Genomic DNA, 20,659 nt, shown 5'->3' on the forward strand with positions numbered 1-20,659 from the left:
ATAATTCAATATACATCTAAAACTGTTTCATGGTGTCAAGCAGGGGAGTTATGAGTTAGGTAAGCATTTCATAAACTTTATTTGCCCACAGCATTTTCAGCACAGAAGCAGTGTTTCCAGTACCCACACACTGGCCCATTCATCCTCCATTATTTATCTTGTGCTTTGGTTCTGAACCTCCTCACATGTAGAAAGGCAGGTTTGGTTTTCTGTTTTTGTTTTTGTTTTCAGCCCCTCATTTAATAAAAAGTAATTCCGATTTTATTTATTCTTCTATACTCTGATACTCCCAAGACCCTGTGAGATTTGTTCTGTTTACAACAAGCTTCCAGTGTTCCTTGGTTATTTATCTATGCAGGGTGCCAAGGATTGAATTATAGCTTTGCATGTACCGAGTACATACTGTACATCAGCATTCCCTGTCTCTGGCTTTTCTACATAAGTTGTTTTCTTACGTGAATGCTCTATAATAGCTCTATGTTTCCCAACATTTGTATAATAAACATCACACAGTGATTTTCTTCTCCCTCCACAAAGTAGTGCTAAATCCCTTTGCCCCCCCTTTTTTAAAAAAATCATTTTGTCTTACTTTTATAGAGAATTTAATGTATGTGTATCATTTCTGTAGTGCTTTTAATGAGATTAATAGAACATCATGGTTGTGAGGGAAGACTACTCACTGGAATTCTTGGAACCATTAGCTTAGGCTGAGCTGAAATATACCTTTCAAAAGCAGGCAAGGCAAATAATGGCTAATGATGGGAGATGCCATTCTGTAAATGTTTCTCATACTGGTTAATGAATAAAGCACTGTTGGCCAATAGGAAAGGAAGATAGGAGGGACTAGGAGACAAGGAGGAAAGAGGAAGTAGTAAGGAGGGGTCAGCATGGAGAGACGGGGGAGACCAGACGCCTGCCCCACTCCCCGGTAGGTGAAACCACGTGGAAATACATAGAAATGGGTTAATAATTAAGACAGAGCTAGCTGATAAGAAACAAGAAACAGGCCAACAGAATTATATCAAATACAGAGTCTCTGTGTGTTATTTGGGGCTGGCGTTATTTGGGACAAGACCAGGCGGGGGCGGTGGTCCTTACAGGCTACTGTGATATGTTTTCTTCAGGGGTGTGGCCTCTCCAAAGGATGGTCCTATATCCCTGCACCTACCGGTGGCAACATTTGGGCTCGGTGGATTTTAAGATAAAAAGAGCACCGAGTTTGGAGGGAAGTGATAGGAAAGAAGATAGGGGAAGGACTGGGAGGTAAGAAATTAGGAGTGGGCTTCATCAAATGCCTTCATTAGAATGCAGAAAAATATCCAGCTCTCCACACACCAATAGGAGGGTATGAGCCATCTTCTAAAGCTAAAAAATATAATGTAGTTAAGATTAAACAAAACCATCTTGGGCACTGAGGAAAGCATGATGAATTCAAATATAACACTTAAAACTATACAATTGGTTAGATTAGAAGCAGAGCCCTGACTACTCTCCAGGTATTTCCCAGATGGCCCTCATGATTTCAGCACACCTATATGATGTCTTCCCTCTTCATCATGGGAAGATGACCTGATGATAACATTCTACTCTCTGCTTTCACTGCACTATAGAGAACAAACAGAAAATGTACTAATGTAAATGTTTAAATCACAGGAGTGACATGCTGTGTGAGGTCAGAGCCTCTAACTTAGTGTGATGGTCACACTTACAATCCCAGCACTTGTGAGACTGAGATAGGAAGACTGCATTTGATAGTGCCTGAATTATAAAGGGGACCTTACTTCACAAACAAGAGAAAGAAAACAACAGCAACAAACAGTCCCCACATCCATCTCCACGAACCACAGTGCAGAGCTTTCCATCTGTGGACTTGCTCTAGAGCTTAACAACCTTAGAGACCCCTAATGACTTCCGAATCTTCCAAACATAAAGGACACTAGTCATTCTGAAAAATAAAATTTTACCTTTAACTATTTAAAGTGGCAACTGCGCTCCCTCTTCTGCTCACATCATGAACATCCACAGAACTCCAAAAATGTGGGGACATGATCACAGAAAAAAATGTTATTTACTTAATGTAATTTTTCTATTCTTTCATTTGCTCCCAATTACAATTACAAAACAATGATGAAACCTGAGCTTGGCTGTGGTCTCCAGCTGAGGAGTATCACATTTTATTTATTAATTTTAAACCCGAGGACACAGAATTAAGACTAGCCAGTCAGATAATTACACACGGCTGAGGCAGACAAATGGCTTACAGCTTTAATAACCACATGGCGAGAAGGGAGGCTTGCTGTAAGAAAGGAGGGGAAGGAGGATGAGAGAGAATAATAATGGGAGAGGGGTTGAAATGACCAAAATTCTCTATCTATAGATGTCTAACTGTCAAAGAAAAAAACTAAAGACATAACTTCCTAGAAGCACACAATAAGCTGCTAGGGCAGAAATCTGAGGGGATAAGTGTACAGACTTCCAAAGCATTGCAGTTTACCCATCCTTAGATGGGCAGGAGTTAAGTTAGTGCCATACTCTTCCTGAAGAAATAAACCAAAACTCTGAGATTGTTGATAGAATAAAAAACAGAGGGTCACTGTAGTGTGTTGGTCAGCCACTCTAGCCAATATAGTGAACCCCTGGTTCAAAAGAATGTGGCAGAGTGATAGACTAGTGTCCTGATGTCCCTTTCTGGCCTCCATATTCCTTTCCCCACATGTCATATGTATCACACACACACACACACACACACACACACACACCTCTTTAAAAATAAGTAATGCAGCAAAAACCCTGGAAATTATTATAGTTTAGCACTTGTTTGTATATTGCTGCTAGGTTAGATGGAGAATAACTCAGCCCGTAAGTCTTGCAAATGGATTGGTGGAGCCAAGGTTTGAATGTTTGCCTCCTCGGATGCCCTAAATGAGAACAATTGCTGTTATGTCAAATGTTAAGAGGTGTAGCCATTGGAAGGTTTTTAGTACTAGAGAGGCTATGGGGGTGGGCTCTTCCTGCTGTGATTAGTGACTTTACACAGAGAGGAAGACTCAAGATAGCAAGCTTATTCTGTTTCCTAATATAACTGAAGCTCTCCAGCAGATTCTAAGAAGACCCCAGGGCCAGGATCACAGATGTCTCAGCCTTCAGGACCATTAGTTAACAAACTTCTATTAGATACCCAGAACATAGTTTTCAGTTGTACAGTAAGAAAAATTATCGGAGAATTGGCTAAGGCTGGACCTAGATAATAATTTATTCTGAAGCAAATTCTGTAAAATTCAACCATCTGGAACCAGAGATCATAATACATAGAGTATTTGAGCTGTGGTTATGAACAATATCAAGCAAAGATGAAAAGAGAACAAGGACATGGCCAAGAATAAAGGCTTTTACAACATCTGAGAAGTCTTTTCTCTTCCCACTGTGGCGTCCTAATCATTTCCGTAAGCCTGTATGTAACTCCATCCACAAGGAAACTCTTAACAGTCCATTTGTAATAGTACCCCTGTTTTCACATAGTTCCTACACCATGAGGGGTCTTGCAACTGTAAACTAGATGTTCAGGTCAATCAGACTAAAGGACGTGAGAGAAGGTGGCCTGATCTAGGAACTGGGGAAATTTTGACATCAAATCAGCCAAAATGATCTCCCTCCTAAAAGCCTCACATCACTCCCAGAGCATGTGAACATCCTTTCCCCAGATAGTGAGTGTGGGGGAGTTGCATCTTTCCTGCTTGCCTTTAGTTTTTAAATTCATCCTTTTTCTGCATTTAAAAGTTCACCTCAGATCTTTCCGAAATAATCACTTTCATCATATTGTTTTATTCAGTTTTCTTTTGTGAATGTCTTTTTTGTTTTTCTTGGGAAATCACAGACTCATTCAAAGACTGGAAAATATAATCACTTCGTGGTGGATAAGCATATGCTACCAATGTGGTCCAGAAGAAACCTGAATGTCCTGTAAAAACTGTACATCTCAGTGGTCACCAAAGCAGGCCTGCCTACTTTAGAAGTACACCACTGTACTGCAAGGGATATATGGGCATACAGAGTCAAGGATTTCCCAGGCTTCAGATTAACAAAAAAACCAAGAGCCATGTGCATGCTAGGCTGTTTAGCACTGAGCTGTATCCTATTTCCAAGATGAGTGATTTTGATGACAGTGTGACAAATCTTTTCCAAAGAAAAAGAAAAGATAGGAGAACCCCACTGCTGCATCAGCAGAGAGGAAGTTAAAAGCAAGTTCTGAGAGTTAACTGTGGCAAAAGGAGCTTCACTAATTGGGTGGCACCATCTAATAAAATAAAAGCCCCCATGTATTTGTTTATCTCAACACATTTTCCTAGTATTTAATTATAGTGGTAATTCTATTAAACTGAATAGGAGGATGTTGTGCTAAGCATGACATGTTCTAGTTTTAAAGATGATTTATTTATCAAAAAAATAAATAAAAGCTGACTCTGGAAAACCATCTCAAATAATCTCATTCAGTTTTTTTTTTCCATTAGGATTGTATAACTTACATAATTAACTTTAAAATTTTATAATGGCTTTACATTACTCTGATCAAATATATTTGGGTAAATTGTTAACTTTTATAATTTCATTATCATAAGAAAATTTAATTTTCAAATGACAATGACAGCTTTTAATGCATATATACTTTATAACTTGGTCAATGGAAAGCTTTCATTTACGAATATGTTTAATACTGGACAAAATTTGTGGTAGTACTAAAATGAAGAATGAGTCCACAATTGAGAAAATAAAAATATAAAATTGCCGACAGCAAAAAACACAACTTTTCTCCACATTTTCAAAATGATGATAGTGGAGTTGGAGAGCTGGCTCAGTGGTGAAGATCACTTGCTGCTCTTGCTGAGGACCTGGATTTGGTTCCCATCACCAAATGGTGACTCACAACTCTGGAACCCAGCTCAAAAGATCTTACACCCTCTTCTGACCTCCACAGGCACAGGCACTCATGGGTACACACACACACAGGCAAAACATTCATACACACCACATGAACAAATAAATAAATGTAAAAATGTTAAAGGGTAACTAAAATGTTGTTTCTGGATTCTACTGAATAGAGAGTTTTAAGGTGCCATGCTGGGATTTGGAGAAGCTGTGTAAGCAAAGGGCCTGCTGTGCAAGTATGACAACTGCTGTTCAGCACTCATGTAAAAGACAGGTTTGGTGCCACACATCTTTAACCACACTGCTGGGCATGGTGGGAGGTGGTGCAAAAGACATGTGGATCCCTAAAACTCATTGGTCAGACAACCTACAAAATTGATGAGCTCTACATTTAGTGAAAGACTCTATCTTAAACACAGTGGACAGCCATGAGGAAGAGACTTGATGTCAACCACTGGCCTCCACAACCATATGTGTACATGCCCACATAAACATACATACATATATGCATACACCACACACACACACACACACACACACACACACACACACACACTTTATATGTGGAATGATGTAAAATGTTTATTTCAGAACTGCAATATTTAAAATATGATGAAACAGTATTCATTTATAGTCTTTTCTTATTTTCATTGTGATAAAATTCTTGAGACTTGATATCTATGGAGGACCTACCTTTAAACATTATTTTAGAATGTACACTGTCAAAACTCATTTAATAGTAAATTCCCACAGCAGGGTACTTTTGATCTTTGCCAGGGATCATTTGATGGACTCACACAAGCTCTGAATTAAAGTCCGATTAAAACCCAGACTTTGCTTGTTGGGTAAACACCTCAACAGACTCATTCTTGTTCTATTTTGGCATTTGCTCTTTCTTGTCTGGCTGAGATGCAAACATACTGGAATGAGTAATAATGGGAAAAGATTACACAGTCTCAAATGACTCATTCAGGGTCCTATATAAACTTTCTGCTTAAGCTTGTTTTAGAAAAGAATAAATCGAGTGAATTATCCTGGTTTGTTTAGCAAATATGAGCTGCAGCACAGAGCAAAGCATGGTGCCCAAATTTCAATGCTAACACCACACTGTGGGTCCATTGCTTCAAAGGCAGTTTCTCTGGCCTTGTAATGTTAGACAAAATTAAAGAGAAACACAATAAAAATAGACATTACTACGTTTTCTACTACTTGATAATACTGTTTCTCTTGCTCTGGAACATTCTCTTTCAGAGATATTTTTCTCTTGGGAAATGGTTCTGCAGAGCACATGGACAAAGACCACTTTGAATCTTTTGCAATCCATTTTCTTTTGACTTACTCATTTAACTTCATAAGTTTGACCCAGTGAGATGGCTCCGAGGGTAAGCATGCCTGCCACCAAGCTCTATGACCTGAGTTTTATGACCAGGCCCCAACTGTTAGGAGAGAAGCAGTCATCCTTTTACCCCCATTGCACATGCATGCCCCACATAAATACAAATCAAATAAACTTAAATGAAAAGTAAATTCATTTATTATACACAACATCTAATTTCTGGGCAAATAGTACATGCTAGTCCATCTGTTACTTTTTGTGCTTCAGGTGAAATCACTTCAGAGCAACAAAGATCTCCTTTCTGCCACATTATAAGGACACAACCCTTCTTCCACAGCTTCTTACACTTTCTACTTCTGCTAGCATGGAATTCTATCTTTCTTAAGCAATCCCTGCTGTCAAGGTTTATATTCCCAACTGATGTGACTTGGCCCTTAAAAGTATAGAGAACCACTTAATACTGTCTTTAAATAGTGCAAATCTCATACTTTCTCCCAGTATAGAACATCCTATCAATTTAATTAGTCATGCCTAGCTTACTCAAAAAAAAGCTGTTGTAGACAGAAAAATATTAAATCCCACTTAAAGTTGTGTAAAAGACATGCAACAAACTCAAAAAGAAAAACAGTCTTTTTTTTTTTTTGTTCATGTTATTTTCAAACAGGGTCTCACTCTGCAACAAAGGCTGGCCTCCAACTAATGCCAATTGCCCTGTCTAGGCCTCCTAATCTCTGGGATTACCATCATGTCTGGTTTGAGAATCTCTTTTGTACTATTCAAGTCCAATTTCATGTGTAGATTCAATATACCAGGAGAAAGCTCTTAAAATAACTTGATCTTAAAATGTCTATGCTATTTTCTTTGCATGTGAGTATAATTCATCATTCTTCCACATTATCAGAAAAGGTACTGAGTAAAATGGGTCCATGTGTGGTATCTAATATAAAAACTTTTACCTGGGCAAAGATATTCTCTCCTGAATCTTCAGAGATTATGACCATGCCTGGAATACAGTAAGTGCTTAACAAGAACTAAAGGAATAAAACTTGAAGGAATCTCTATGAATAGCTGAAAATATGAAAACTTACTGGTTTGACATAATCTGATAATTGGATATGATCATGTACTCTCTAAATTAAGCTTCTAGATATATATTAGTGAGGAACATAACATTCTAAGTTTCTCTTGAGTGTATTACACAGGTTCCGTAGATTATCTGCTTTCACTCCATACTGTGTAACTTTGGACAAAGAACTTCATCTCTCAATGTTCAGTTCTCTTTCCAAAAGCAATTATGGTCACCATTGGACTATTGTGAAGTGAGCCATGTGAACACCTAGCTGGTTCACAAGACAGTAGCCTAATTTGAGCTGTCACTTTCTAATCACATCTCTTCCATATCGGAGATTCATGCACAGTGGGGACATCAGCACATTGCTAGACTCTCTAGCTCACTGGCTGAAGGTATGTTGAGCCATTTTGCCACTAAACATAAAATTAAATCATCCAGGCAAGGAGATGTTTCCTATGATGAAACCAGATCAGATTATAAAAGTTTGGTATGTATTAGGGTTTAAAGTTGGAAATAAACAGACAAGTCACAATGTAGTAAAAGAAGGATTTTTAGGTTTCTTTGGTGAAACAAAAGCAGATATAAAAAGTTACAAAGATTTTAGATTTTCATTCACAAAAAAGTCATTCACATTTTACACTATACATGTTATAATATAAATACAGGGAAGGATTATGTGCTTTTTAATGAAAAAGGAGAAAGTTTTAATAAGTCAACACCGTGATTTGCTGTGCTTTAGAACACAGAAAGATGGGCTACACTTACTGCAAAGACCCAGGATCTTCCTAAGCCACTATGTTTGCTTTTGAGCAGTCATTCCTTCTATGCCAAAAGCAGTTTCATGAGAAACAATCGCCACAGGGACAGCCCAGTCTTCTCTTTTTCTATTCTTGTTGTCTTTGAACATTGACTCTGACCTCATGTGTAAAACAAAATTTGTCCATATTAATGGGACACCCTATGATGGTTCACTGTATACATTGTATACATTGTATAATTTTAAAGTTTGGTTTCTGTTTACTTTTTATTGGTAATTTTTCTTAAAGTTGAACTTTGTGAAAGAGTGAAAAAGCCTTAAATGCCTTCTTTCCATTAGTGGTTTTATCTTTGAACCTTATAATATCTGGGTAAAGATTCAATGTCATCTTTAGTGACCACTATTCAAATGCAAGAGGGAAATGGGGTGTGGAGAGAGAGGCAAAAACTTCAATGCATATGCACTTCACCTAGCTGGAAGAAATGTCCACACTATTTCTACACTTACACTCTTGTTTGGAATGGGCAGATCCCACTTACTGAAAGCTAAAAGCTTTTCCATTCTCTGTAATAAACACTTGAAGCATTCTATTCATCACATTATTGAATCAGGAACAGGGTGCCTATATTAGAAGGTTTCAAACTATGAAGGAAGTATAAAAGCTAACATTGAAAAATTACTAGTGTACTATATTGATTTCAGGTCTTGGGGGAAAATAACATCCAATAAATTAAATCCGTATGGCTTACTTCATTTATTTAGGTGTGCTTCATAGCTGCAGCATTCATACATGAACATTCAAAAAATTTATAAAGGATTAAAATGGTTATATGTACAAGATGGAGGGTATTTGTTTTCTTTTTTGCATGAGTGTTTTGTTTTAAGAACCCCCACCCTCCACAACAAGGCGTATACCCTTTGTCTACATCCATTCCAAATGCCTTGATCCATTGCCATACCAGCATTAGTGTTAAGAAAGCCATTACAGAGGAATCCTGGTTAAGTTAATAATTAGCACTTTGACCCCTAAAAATGTTCCAGGTCATAGAAAAGTCCTCCATTCGAGCCCTTCTCATAAGTGAAGAAAAAGGAACGTGGCAAAGCAGGGCCACACCCTGCAGCTCCAAGTTTCGTCAGTCTCTCATTCGCCGGGTATCAGCTCGGGCAAGCACAGCGCCTGAGCTGCCATGGAGACAGAGGCCTCCAAGACTGTGTTTGCTGGTTGTTCAGGAAAGCCGTCTTCAAACTAGATGACAGTCAATGGGCAGACAAAACCATTTCCAGCCTAAACAAGCTATAGCGAAGCAGCCAAACTAATGATTAAAGACCTAGAAAGCTCCATAATCATCATTAAATATGCCCGAACTCGGTGTGACATTTTATTTTATATACAGGATTAAAATCAACATTAAATCATCTTATTTACATGGCCATCGGTGCTGAACTTACATTTTCTTTTCTTTTTTAAATAGTACAGTAGGCTGGCATACAGCAACAGTCTGCACTGGAGGCAGACGGGAAACTAAAGAAATTAGGTAGGCTGGAAATGGATACTTTCTTCCCTCATTTTCTTTCATTTTATTCACTTTGAATTCCATGTTTCATTGAAAAGATTTTAAGAGCACAGCAACCCCAAATGACCAGACGGCAGTCCCCAAATCCAAACCAACTGCTAATACTTGTTGAGGTGCTAGGAAAGGCACGGAAAGGTCAGGACTTTGGCTGAATGATGAAGCAAATGGTCGCCATTTTACGGATCAGCGCCTCGACTCCGGCAGCCTCTGGCTCCAGTGATGCTCATGCTTTGACGTGTTTATGGAATTGTCCTTTGCTGATGAGGAATTTTTAAAGTATTTCTTAGAATAAGTCCTTTGGTATGCAGATGCTACATGGAAAAAACAAACAAACAAAGAAAACACAACAGTATTACTTGCTCCATACCCTAAACTACAGATACCACAGCTGTAAAATGTAGGTGTCTAGTATCTGTTAAAACACGGTCGTCCACTCTGTCTAAAGGACCACTTACGGTTCATGCAGGTTATTTTAGGCATAGCCCATCTCCCATTTCCTAGACACCGGATAGTTGGAAGGTGACGCTGAATGAAACCATCTTTGCAGTGATATCTAATCAAGGAGTTGATTTCATAACGTGGTTTCATCTTTCCAAAGGTCTTGGCATTTTCTACAACAGGGGGCTGGCCGCAAGCAACTAAGAAAAAAAGCAAATTGTGTTATTTCCAAGTAATCCACGTGCTTTGTTAGTGTTAGCATAAAACTCACCTCGCTGTGTTTTTCACTGCAACACTCCCCGAACCTCAACCATATACCTCTGTAAAAAGGCATTTAGATAGAATCTAAAGTTTGAAACAATTTAAAATATTTAGGTTCAGGCTCTGGGTGTAGATTTTTATCTCAGATAATTTTTAATTGTGTTTTCATTAAAATGCAATTATCATTAAATAGCTACAATTACCTACCCATCTACAAAGTTACTTTTCTAAAATACTTTCTGATTAAAAGCTCCTGTCTGACAGCAGTAAGTAGCCTACCGATACTCTTTCTCTTTATCTCTCATCTTTTATCAACCATATTGGTGGGGTGATGATGTGATTGCAACAGTTAACTATCCTTCCTTAAAAAGAAAAGCATAATCTTAAACATCAATAATTTGAAATATAGACATATATTTCTAAATATAAATAAAATGTTATCTGAATAGTGTTCTTGCCTCTGGTTTGCCCGTCTGTCTGTCTGTTTGTTGTTTGAGGCAGATGTTATGCAGCCCAGGCTGGTCTTGAATTCACTATGTAGATAAGGATGACACTGAATCCCTGATCGTGCTGACTCGACTCCACACACATTGATATTTCAGACACGTGCTACTGCATATGCTCTATGAAGCTGCAAGGACTTGCTTAAGAGGACTGAACTTAAGCAAGTGCTGTATTTGAGCTGAATTTGAAGCCCCTCATGCCTCAGTTTCTTATTTTGATTAAAATATGTATTTAAATTCTTATGAAAAGTAATAAGAACAAAGCTGTATTTTAATTCACAGTGGAAAACTTTAGCTATTATCACACTAAATTATAAGTAGACATGATAAGAAGTAGATGTAAGACATCTCACTATGTGAAAACCCAAGAAGATGAGAATTTGTATTCACTCAGTTTTACTTTGCATGAGTACATTTTTTTTGGAGTGGTGGGGTTTCAAGATAGGGTTTCTCTGTATTGTTTTGGAAGCTGCCTGGAACTAGCTCTGTAGACCAGGCTGGCTTTGAACTCACAGAGATCCTCCTGCTCTGCCTCTCGAGTGCTGGGGCATGAATAAATGCTTAAAGATTTATTTATTTAATGTGTATCAGTGTTTTGACTGTATGTATGGCTATATGAGGATATTGGAACGCTGGAACTGGAGTTACAACAGTTGTGAGCTGGATTCTGGGAATTGAACCAGAGTCCTTTGGAAGGGCGGCCAGTGCTCATAACTGCTGAGCCATCCCTCCAGCCCCTGTTTTAACTATTTTTAAAACTGTTAACAACTATTATATTTTGCTATCTACCCCTAATAGAGGCATAGATGACATTTCTAAATGTTATTTATGACCCCATTTTAGCAGGTTCAGCATCATGCTAATAACATACACCATGATGCCCTATGAAATAATATGACTCTTTAGTGGAAAAACACCAGAATTTGGGTGTTTATACTTCAAAACCTTAATATATTAAAAAGTTTATAATCATCACATTTGTTTACATATTAGAAGGCTGTTTATAAGTACATTGTTTTTCAATGAAAAATTCGGGTTTGATTGTAATATTTAGTTCTTTCAATTTACTTCTGCTTTATCAAAATTGCACCTGCACACTGCATTTATTATGATATTAAATCTAAAACAGGCTCCAGATAATGACAAGGATTGGGTAGAATGAGGCTACAGTGGTACAGAAGATTAAAATAATCAATAAGATAATTGATTGTATATAATTCTGTATTCTATTGACAAATTGGAAGCTGAATTTAATTTTTTTCATTTTTAGGATATAATTACATTATTTTCTCAAAACTATTTATATGTAAAGATTATAAAAAGCTAAAAATAATCCAGTAACTTATGGTAGTGGCAAGGCTAAAGAAGGAAGTTGAAATTAGATTCAAACATATAAGCTTGATATTTGACAAGAACAACATGGCAGAGCAGGAAAGAAGGCAATCTTAAAACATGGATTATCAGGTAATCACATGGCAAAATATATTTGCTTCCCTACCTCATGGAACACATGGAAAGTCACTTCTAGGTAGCTTAAACACACAAACACAAATGCAAAGTTATAAAACATTCAGCAAACAATACCAAATATCTTTATGATTTTAGAGTTCATAAAGACTTTCTAAAGCACAGAAAAAGTCGAAATAATAAAGAAACATTAAAAGTTAGGAGTTACCTTCATCCAAAACCATAGTGTGAGATGAAAGAAACACTGCAAACTAGAAGCTATTTACAAACTATGTAGCTATCAAGAGATTAGAAATAAATATATGAAATATATTCAATAAATATCCAACAAAAGGTAAATTAAGTCACAAAAGATAACATTTCATAACCACCAGACTGGCCCAAAATTTCCCAAGTCCAATAATATCAAATCTTGAAGAAGAGACAAAGTGACAGCGTTTCTCACACATGCTACAAATTTGGGATGTAATTTCCTGTTTGCAGTAAATGGGATGGTTTATTATAACTAAGCATCTTCAGTCCTGGAAATAGATCCCACAGAAACTTGTGAAAGTCTACTAAGAGCAAGTTTAGGAATATTCATAGAAAAATTACTTATAACAGTAAAAACTGACTGCAACACAGTTCACTGTCAAGAGAACAATAAAATATAGTTGTATATAAGGAACCACTTACACAGTAAAAGCAGAGAACATGTAACTACATATAGCTACACACATGAATCTGAACAAGACAATATAGCAAAAGAAGCAAAGGCATAAACTACATATAATCTGATTCTTATATAAGTTTCAAAGAATTGGAAACAAGTAACCTGTTGTTGTGGGACACTACAGGGGACAGCAAAGGATCCAAGTCATTGTCACTGGCAGGGATTTTGATGAGGAAATGCCAACAAGATGGCCCAAAGATGAATGGACGGCATGAAGCAAAGGTGTTCTTTTAAAACCACCACTTTTCTATATATTAAGCATCTCTTCCTTCCTGTAGTTAATAATCTGAAGATATACTTGGGCAGGTATACTTAAAGGTGTATGAAGTATCCAAGAGACTACCTTTTAAAAAACTGTAAAATGGACATTATAAAGCTCTTTTATAGCTATGAGAAAAGAATCCATTCTTTAATGAAATGAAGTTAATATCTTTCAAAACTCAACAGATTTAAAATACAATTGTATTATGATGTGAATCTTTCTTGACTCTAAAAGTAAAATTCTCATCTTGGAGCAAAGTTTTATTCCTCTATAAACTTGAACCACCCCAGAGAATACGGCCAAATGTAGAACCATTTGGTTGGCACAATGTAGAGGGAATATGGAGACATGAGGTCGGGAGGATGCTAAGTATCCTTGATGCACTGGAAAGTCTATCATCATAAAGATGATACCCTGTTCAAAATATCACCAGTGCTGCTGTTGGGAAACTGCTAGAAGTCAAACTAGCTTCAGAGATAGCATGTTAAGCATGACTCTGGGACCATTTTGAGGTCACAGAAGGCAAACATGACATTTAGACAAAGACAAACAGTTTATTAAAGACTTGTTCCTGGAAAAAGAAAAACAGCAAATAACTTGATTTGCTATTTTTACCAGTTCCATGCAGAAGTGCTGAGGAAACACAGGCAGGAAAGCTTCTTACGGGCGTAATGCATTGTGGGTAAGTTCTACCTTGGATGAAAGAACAGCAAAGTAGTCATTAAAAGCAACTGAGTTTCCTCTGAGTCTAGGACTGTGTGTATCTTAATGTTCTCTTCCTCTATACAATTTTTTATAGGTGTTAAAGTCTTTCTTGCCTAGCATGTTTATCATAGGTATGTGTATGCATATGTGCGTGTCCTAGTATTTTTATATCAAGGAAATAAAATGAGTTTTACATTTTGCATTCGTAGTTTGTCTTGGTTGGCCTAAAAAGTAGATATTTGACTTTAAAATCACTATCACAATAAATGTTAAAATTCTTCCCTGGAATATCCCTTTGCTTTAGGAGGGTGGCTATACAGCCATACTCCATGCTACAAATATTCAAAGATATTCATCAATGGCAAACACAACGTAAACCAAAAGTTCAGCTTTCTTGGTAATTTGTTTTGCTCTTGTTTAACACTAATCAAGCAATTCTCATCCTGGAACTTTCCTTACAGATGTCTCGGTTTATTGATCATTGAAGGTACTCAATTACAAGCACAGGGCTGGTAGTTTCGTTTCATGGATTACAAGCAGAAAATAAACCTCTAAGGGAATGCTTAAGAACTCAAACACACATAAAGACCAGTTAGTAAAAACAGTGAACATTTTGGTTGAAGATTGTGGTGCATATGAGCCTTTAGCCCTCTCCCAGAGCAGTTTCTCAGTTCTTCATCCTTAACCCATGAAAAGCTTGAATATGACCCAAGTGTACCTCTTATAAAAAGAAAAATCAAACTTGACTCTTACATGACACAGCCAACAGTTTCGCTGGCAATGTCTTCAGTATTGCCTTCACCATTAAAAAAAAAAAAATGTCTGTGGGTCCTTGGCCAGCAATTTCTTTCTTAAAGGTGCCACTGGGCAGCTTTCCTGTATAAAAGCCCCCTTTTCATCATAAGCACCTGGGAAGTCTAAATTGAGGATAGTACTGAAAACAAATGTTTTAATTCAATTGAAACAGCAAAATGTCCTTAGGCAACAAGAAAGGACAGAACATGTCTAATTTGCAGCTCCTGGACAATTGCTGCCAGTTAAGATGCAGATTTAGCACCAGGCAGCTCCAGTCCTTACCTGTTCCCTTCTTGCAAGTGTAAGTGAGATGGTAATTGCAGGGAACATCATTCCACTGGCCGTTCTCATGCCAAATGATCACAACACAGTCTTCTCCCGAAGAAAAGAAGCTGTCTGGCTGGTTGGGTCTCCAGTTCTCATATTGCTGTAAAAGGGAGAGAGAAGATAAACACTCAACAGTCAGAGGGAACCATGTGGCTATCTGATTAGAATGGACTCTATTGCGGTAAATAAGGATCAGGATAAACAAATAGGCTGAATAGATGTTTATTCAGGGAGAAATAACTTACAACCTAGACAGATGAACACCAGGAAATTCAACCCGATCCTCTCCTGTCCGAGTCATGCCAGAAAGAGAGCACCTTCCTGGCCCCCTCCGACCTCCTTCCACAGGTCACTTCCGCCCATGGCTCCACCCCCCAATGGGCGTGGTCAGTGCTACAGAAGGACTATCTCACTACAGGACTCAATAACTGCTATTCAACCACAGAACTGAAATTATTTTCATCATAAGTATTTTCAAACCCTAATGGGAAATTCATGTATATCAAAGACTTTGTTTAACAAATACTTTTTTTTTTTTTTTTTGGTCAATTATAAATGTCCTTGAAAATTTTTGGTCTAACTAACTCAGATTCCTAAATATGCAATCTGTCCTCAACTTATGAAATTTCATCCTTATCATATTGTTAAATGTAATAACAATATAAATATGATAGAGAAAATTTTCACAATCTCTTAATTATGTTTTGTTTAGACTTTGTGAGCAAATACAGTCTTATATAGTTCTAGTTTGTAATGCAAACTTCCTTACTTTCTAACTATACAATATGTTTTTTGTTTAATGCAGTACTTTTATCCAAATCCACTGCTTGAGTTTGCAAACTGAAGATATTTGTAATTTATTTGTGTTTATCTCATATGCCTGTATTTATGTTTTTTTCAACATTCCAGAATCACTGTGGCTGGTGTTTAATTTATTATTCTTATTTGGATAGTACAGTCAAGTTTTGCTTTCTGTCCCAATCTTTTACTGAGAGCATTTATCAAATTTATATATATTAACATTAGCGATGTTAGCATCCAGACTCACCCGGACCCCATCCCTTGGTAATTTGGCAGAGTACTTCACGCCTGTGCAAATGGCAGACAGTACCTTGTCTTTGTGCAAAGGGTCCCTTTATGAGACAAGCTCCACCTATTCCCTCCCCCCCCCACCTCTGTCCATCTAAAAAGGCAGGTTTTTGCCTCTCTCTCTCTTTCTCTCCTCTTTCTTTCTCTTCATCTCTCTGTCTCTCTCTTTCCCTTTCCTCCCTCCCTTCCCTTCCCCTGTCCACTTCCCTTCCTCCAGTAAAACTTCCCACATATGCCAGCTTTGGGGCTCCCCAGCTAGGTTTCAAAATGCCTCAAACTATAAATATTTGTCACTTATGCAAGGTGTCCAGATATATATCTGAATGGTTTTATGCTACCTTTGAATTTATGTTTTTAGTAATATTTATTGCTGATCCCTTTTCTACACACGTGCACGCTCCTGCCTGAACACATACACAAAATATCTTTAGCCCTCTATCATAGTATTACATACCATTTATTTAGCATCAATACTGGATAAAGATTTCTTCTAGATATTTGGTACATATTACCTCTTATAATAATTTGAGACAATTTGATAACAATAGCCTCAGAACTCCCTGGGTTAAGTTCCTTTCCTACCTTAATATGTTGCCCCCATGTTAGTGAATAATTATATAAAAAAAACAGTCTATTTCTTGTATATACATACATGCCTGTTCTCATAAAGAGAGAGAGTAAGTGAGAGAGAGAGAGAGAGAGAGAGAGAGGAGGGTGAGAGAAGGGGAGAGAAGGAGGGGAGAGCAAGACAGAAAGGGGGGGGGGCACAATCATGCCGCGAGGAATGTGGGAATCCAGTCCTCAACAGGAGTAGTAGGTATCTCGGTTCCAGTCCTGGCTGTGTTCCTGGCCTACCCTACAATATAGCAAAGTTTGTATTCCCCATCTTTGCAATGAGCAAGATGCCACCATTTTCCAAATTTTGATTGATGTGGTATTTAAGGGATATGAGGTTTAGGCCAGGGACAGGTATTTTAAATTTTGTATTAATTGTGTATTTAAAAAACAATAGAAATAGCATACCAAACCAATGATTTTTGTCATATTCTAACATCCTCTTTATTCTTTAAACTTATTACAGCTTTTTTAAGGCAATATAAAGAAAAATAGGCAGATAATAAAAATTATTTGTGGATGGTGCAAAACTGAAAGTGTGTAGGTATTGTCAGAAAAAGGGATGCTGCTGAGAGAATTCAGTGGACAAAGGTGCTTCCTCCTGAGGCTGATGACCTGAGTTCGAGCCTTAAGCCCACACTTCAGAGGGAATCGACTCCCGTAAGTCATTCTCTGTCTTAAACAAGCATGTCATAGCCCACATGTGGGTACATGACCATATACACTAAGTAAATAAAGAGGAGGAAGAGAGATGAGTCAGCAAAGGGCCCAAGTTTAGTTCCCAACACCCACACGAGGTAGCTCATAGCCTCCTACATACTTCTCCTGAGAAGCGCTCCTGGGGCACCTGCTCTCACCTGCACATACGCACAGACAGACATACCTACATGCATACTTAATTTAAAATAATAAAAATAAATATAGTTATAAAGCAACATAAAGAAAAAAGAAAAGCAATCTTTGTGATCATCAGACTATCACCAGAGGGCAACTCTGTAGACTCAGGTCTTCTTAATATGAATGTGTTAGGATTTCCCATCTTTCCAGCTCAACTGGAGTATTGCTCACTCCCCCAAGCTTCTGCTGGGCTTTGTCTACCCTAGTGTCTTATCATGTGTCTCAACAATAGGACTAATTCATGTGTAGCAAGAGTAGGGGCAGTGCTAAGAAGCTACCTGAACATTGTAGGAAATGCAGGCTCAGATTTATGGGACACCTAAACTACTATTGCCAGCGGCACACCCATCTTTTAGTCTTTCCTTAGATTAAATTTTAAACGTATCTTTGGTTTGAAAATGAGTAAATATTTTAGTTATGAAATATAGTCAGAGAAAAATTGAAGGATTAAAAACAATAATTCTGAATTCATAGTATATTACAAAGTCTTTCTGTTTACTTAATCCTACTAGTATCTTTTATTACTATAAATATGCATATTTAAGACCTATTTCACTTTCAAATACCATTGGGGGGTTGTATGCTTGCAGTATTTTTCACCAAACATTTCTTTTTAGCTTTTAATCTTCAAACACCAGTGTTTGAGAATATTCCAGAAAATATTTCTTTACTTAAGAAACAATTTTGAGTACCAATAAACCCTACACTAAAAACTGGTGGAAGTTTCATTACTATGATAGAGAAAGGCTATAATTTTCTTCTTAGAAAAGAAAAATGATTTTAAGAACTTTTAAAAATGGTAAACTTCTGGATTTTTGAGAAGGTAGCTTGGAAGTAAAATAACACAAAATTTGAAGACTTGCTTTTCTTTCAACCTCTTTGCTTAGCTTTTCTTTAGTATCATGCCAATAGGTAAGTTGGGTAATATCTTCAAATACAGTGACTGTCAGGTAGAAACTACTAGAGATGAACAGCATGGAAGAGATGATTGAGGACAGATGGCACAATGTCACTCACACTCACAGAGTCCAAGTAGTACTGACCATGTACACACGGATGAGGAGCCATCCACTAGTACATAGTTATCCCACCATAGATCATATCCCTAAAGAAAACTGACCTACCATTTAACAGCAATCAACTGTCAATACCTCCTTAGCAGAGATGTGGGCTCATGTGCCTCCCCCACCCATGCTGGAGTGTTGGGGATTGATGTTGCCCAGATATTTTTCAGGAAACCACAGCTACCATGAGTTCATTAGAGAATGTTCCTCTCATGTCCTGAGATGCTGTTTTGCCAATGTCTCTATGACCTCCTACTTCAACAAGCTTTCTGCCCTATATTGATTCATTTATTTCAAAAGCCCTGCTTAATTACTCACCAGCAACAAAAACATGAATTTCCTAATTCTGCTTTGTTTCTTATGAAAGTAGAATGTAAATGTTATGAAAGTACCTACACATTTATCAAAAGTAGCTAAGCTGGTTGAAGCTAGCCTCAGCAGATGCCACTTCCCATCCTCAAAGACATTCAACAGCTTATACTCTTTAGCTGACATTTCCTACTGGTCTGAACAGCACCTGTGCCATTTTCACCCTCGAATGAATTCAAGTTCTGTGCCAGTGAACCATATCTTGGGGCTTAAACTGACAAATGATATAGGATTGAGGAGAACTGCATCTGGCACCCAGCAGTGTTTCAAAATGTGTGTTTTTGTTGTTTGGCAAAGATCTGGCTTAATTTTGTAGGACCAAGTTTTAGTTTTATAGTTTGTATAAGAATATCTAGAGAAATCTGTCACTAGGGAAATGTCCAGACATCTACAAGGATGACCCTGACCACCTCATTTGCCATCCTAGTGCCTTCATCTAGTAGCTGACGGAAGCAGAAGCAGACACCCACAGCCAAACACTTAGCCAAAATCCTGGAATCCAGTTGCAGACAGGTGGGAGTGATGAGCAAAGGGGTCAAGACCAGGCTGGAGAAACCCACAGAAACTGCAGACTTGAGTAAGGGGGAGCTCTTGGAGTCCAGAATGATAGCTAGGAATCCCTGAATGTGGTGTTAGTTGGGAGGACTGGGCAATCTATGGGGCCTCAGGTAATGGATCAGTACTATCCCTAGTATACAAATGAACTTTGGAAGCCCATTCCATATAGAGGGATACTCCCTCAGGGAGGGCCTAGGCCCTGTTTCAAGTGATATAACAGACTTTGAAGACTCTCCATGGAAGTTTGAAGAAAGAGGACTGGAGGGGGGTTGGTGGGGGGGAACAGGGGAGGATGGAAGGGTGTGGGAACTGGGATTGACATGTAAAACAAACTTGTGTCAAATTAAATAAAAAATTATCAAAAAAGAATATCTAATGCCTACAGGCATCTCATACTGTTGCCTCCTGATAATTCAATTGTGCTATTTATCTTAGTTAGGATGCTTCAAATTTGTTTACATCATTGCCAAATTGACTCAGTAAAGGAAACTCCAGATTGCTACTTCCTCCTTAACACTTTTATAGGCTTATTTAAGTTTTATGATGAATGAGTGAAAATAAATGAATAAAAGCATGACTGTAGATTCCATGATGCATTTTTCATAAATATTAAATATTAGGAAGAAATTCTTCCCGAGGAAATCAATCCAGTTATAATAATGTAAGCGCTCATCTTTACTATCTCTAGCAACAGAATAAAGACTCTTTAAACAAATAGAGAAAACCTCACCTATCATGTGAAATCCTTTCCTTATGAACAAGCATCTTACGTGTTGGTGTTTGCTTGTTTTTTTTTTTTTTGTTTGTTTGTTTTTTTGTTTTTTGTTTTTTTAATAAGCTGTCTCTACATAGCCCAGGCCAGCTTCAAACTTAATTTGTAGTATTGCATGATCTTCTATGAACTGACCTCACTCAGCCCATTGCTAGGGCTGGAA

General features: G+C 37.6%; 1 protein-coding gene across 2 annotated transcripts in view; it reads right to left on the bottom strand.

Annotated features, from left to right (window-relative positions):
- Positions 1-7,868: 7,868 nt before the first annotated feature.
- Vcan (versican) overlaps positions 7,869-20,659 on the bottom strand; it is a 105,018-nt gene continuing 92,227 nt past the window's right edge. For both annotated transcript variants that reach the window (XM_051182942.1, XM_051182943.1), the window contains 3 exons: positions 15,088-15,232; positions 10,118-10,300; positions 7,869-9,973 (listed from right to left, as the gene is read on the bottom strand). In XM_051182942.1, the coding sequence (XP_051038899.1) occupies positions 9,846-9,973; positions 10,118-10,300; positions 15,088-15,232 (456 nt within the window). In that variant the 3' untranslated portion in view covers positions 7,869-9,845. The remainder of the gene's footprint in view (positions 9,974-10,117; positions 10,301-15,087; positions 15,233-20,659) is intronic.

Source organism: Phodopus roborovskii, unplaced genomic scaffold, assembly GCF_943737965.1.
Source record: "Phodopus roborovskii unplaced genomic scaffold, PHOROB, whole genome shotgun sequence".
Classification (NCBI taxonomy): domain Eukaryota; kingdom Metazoa; phylum Chordata; class Mammalia; order Rodentia; family Cricetidae; genus Phodopus; species Phodopus roborovskii.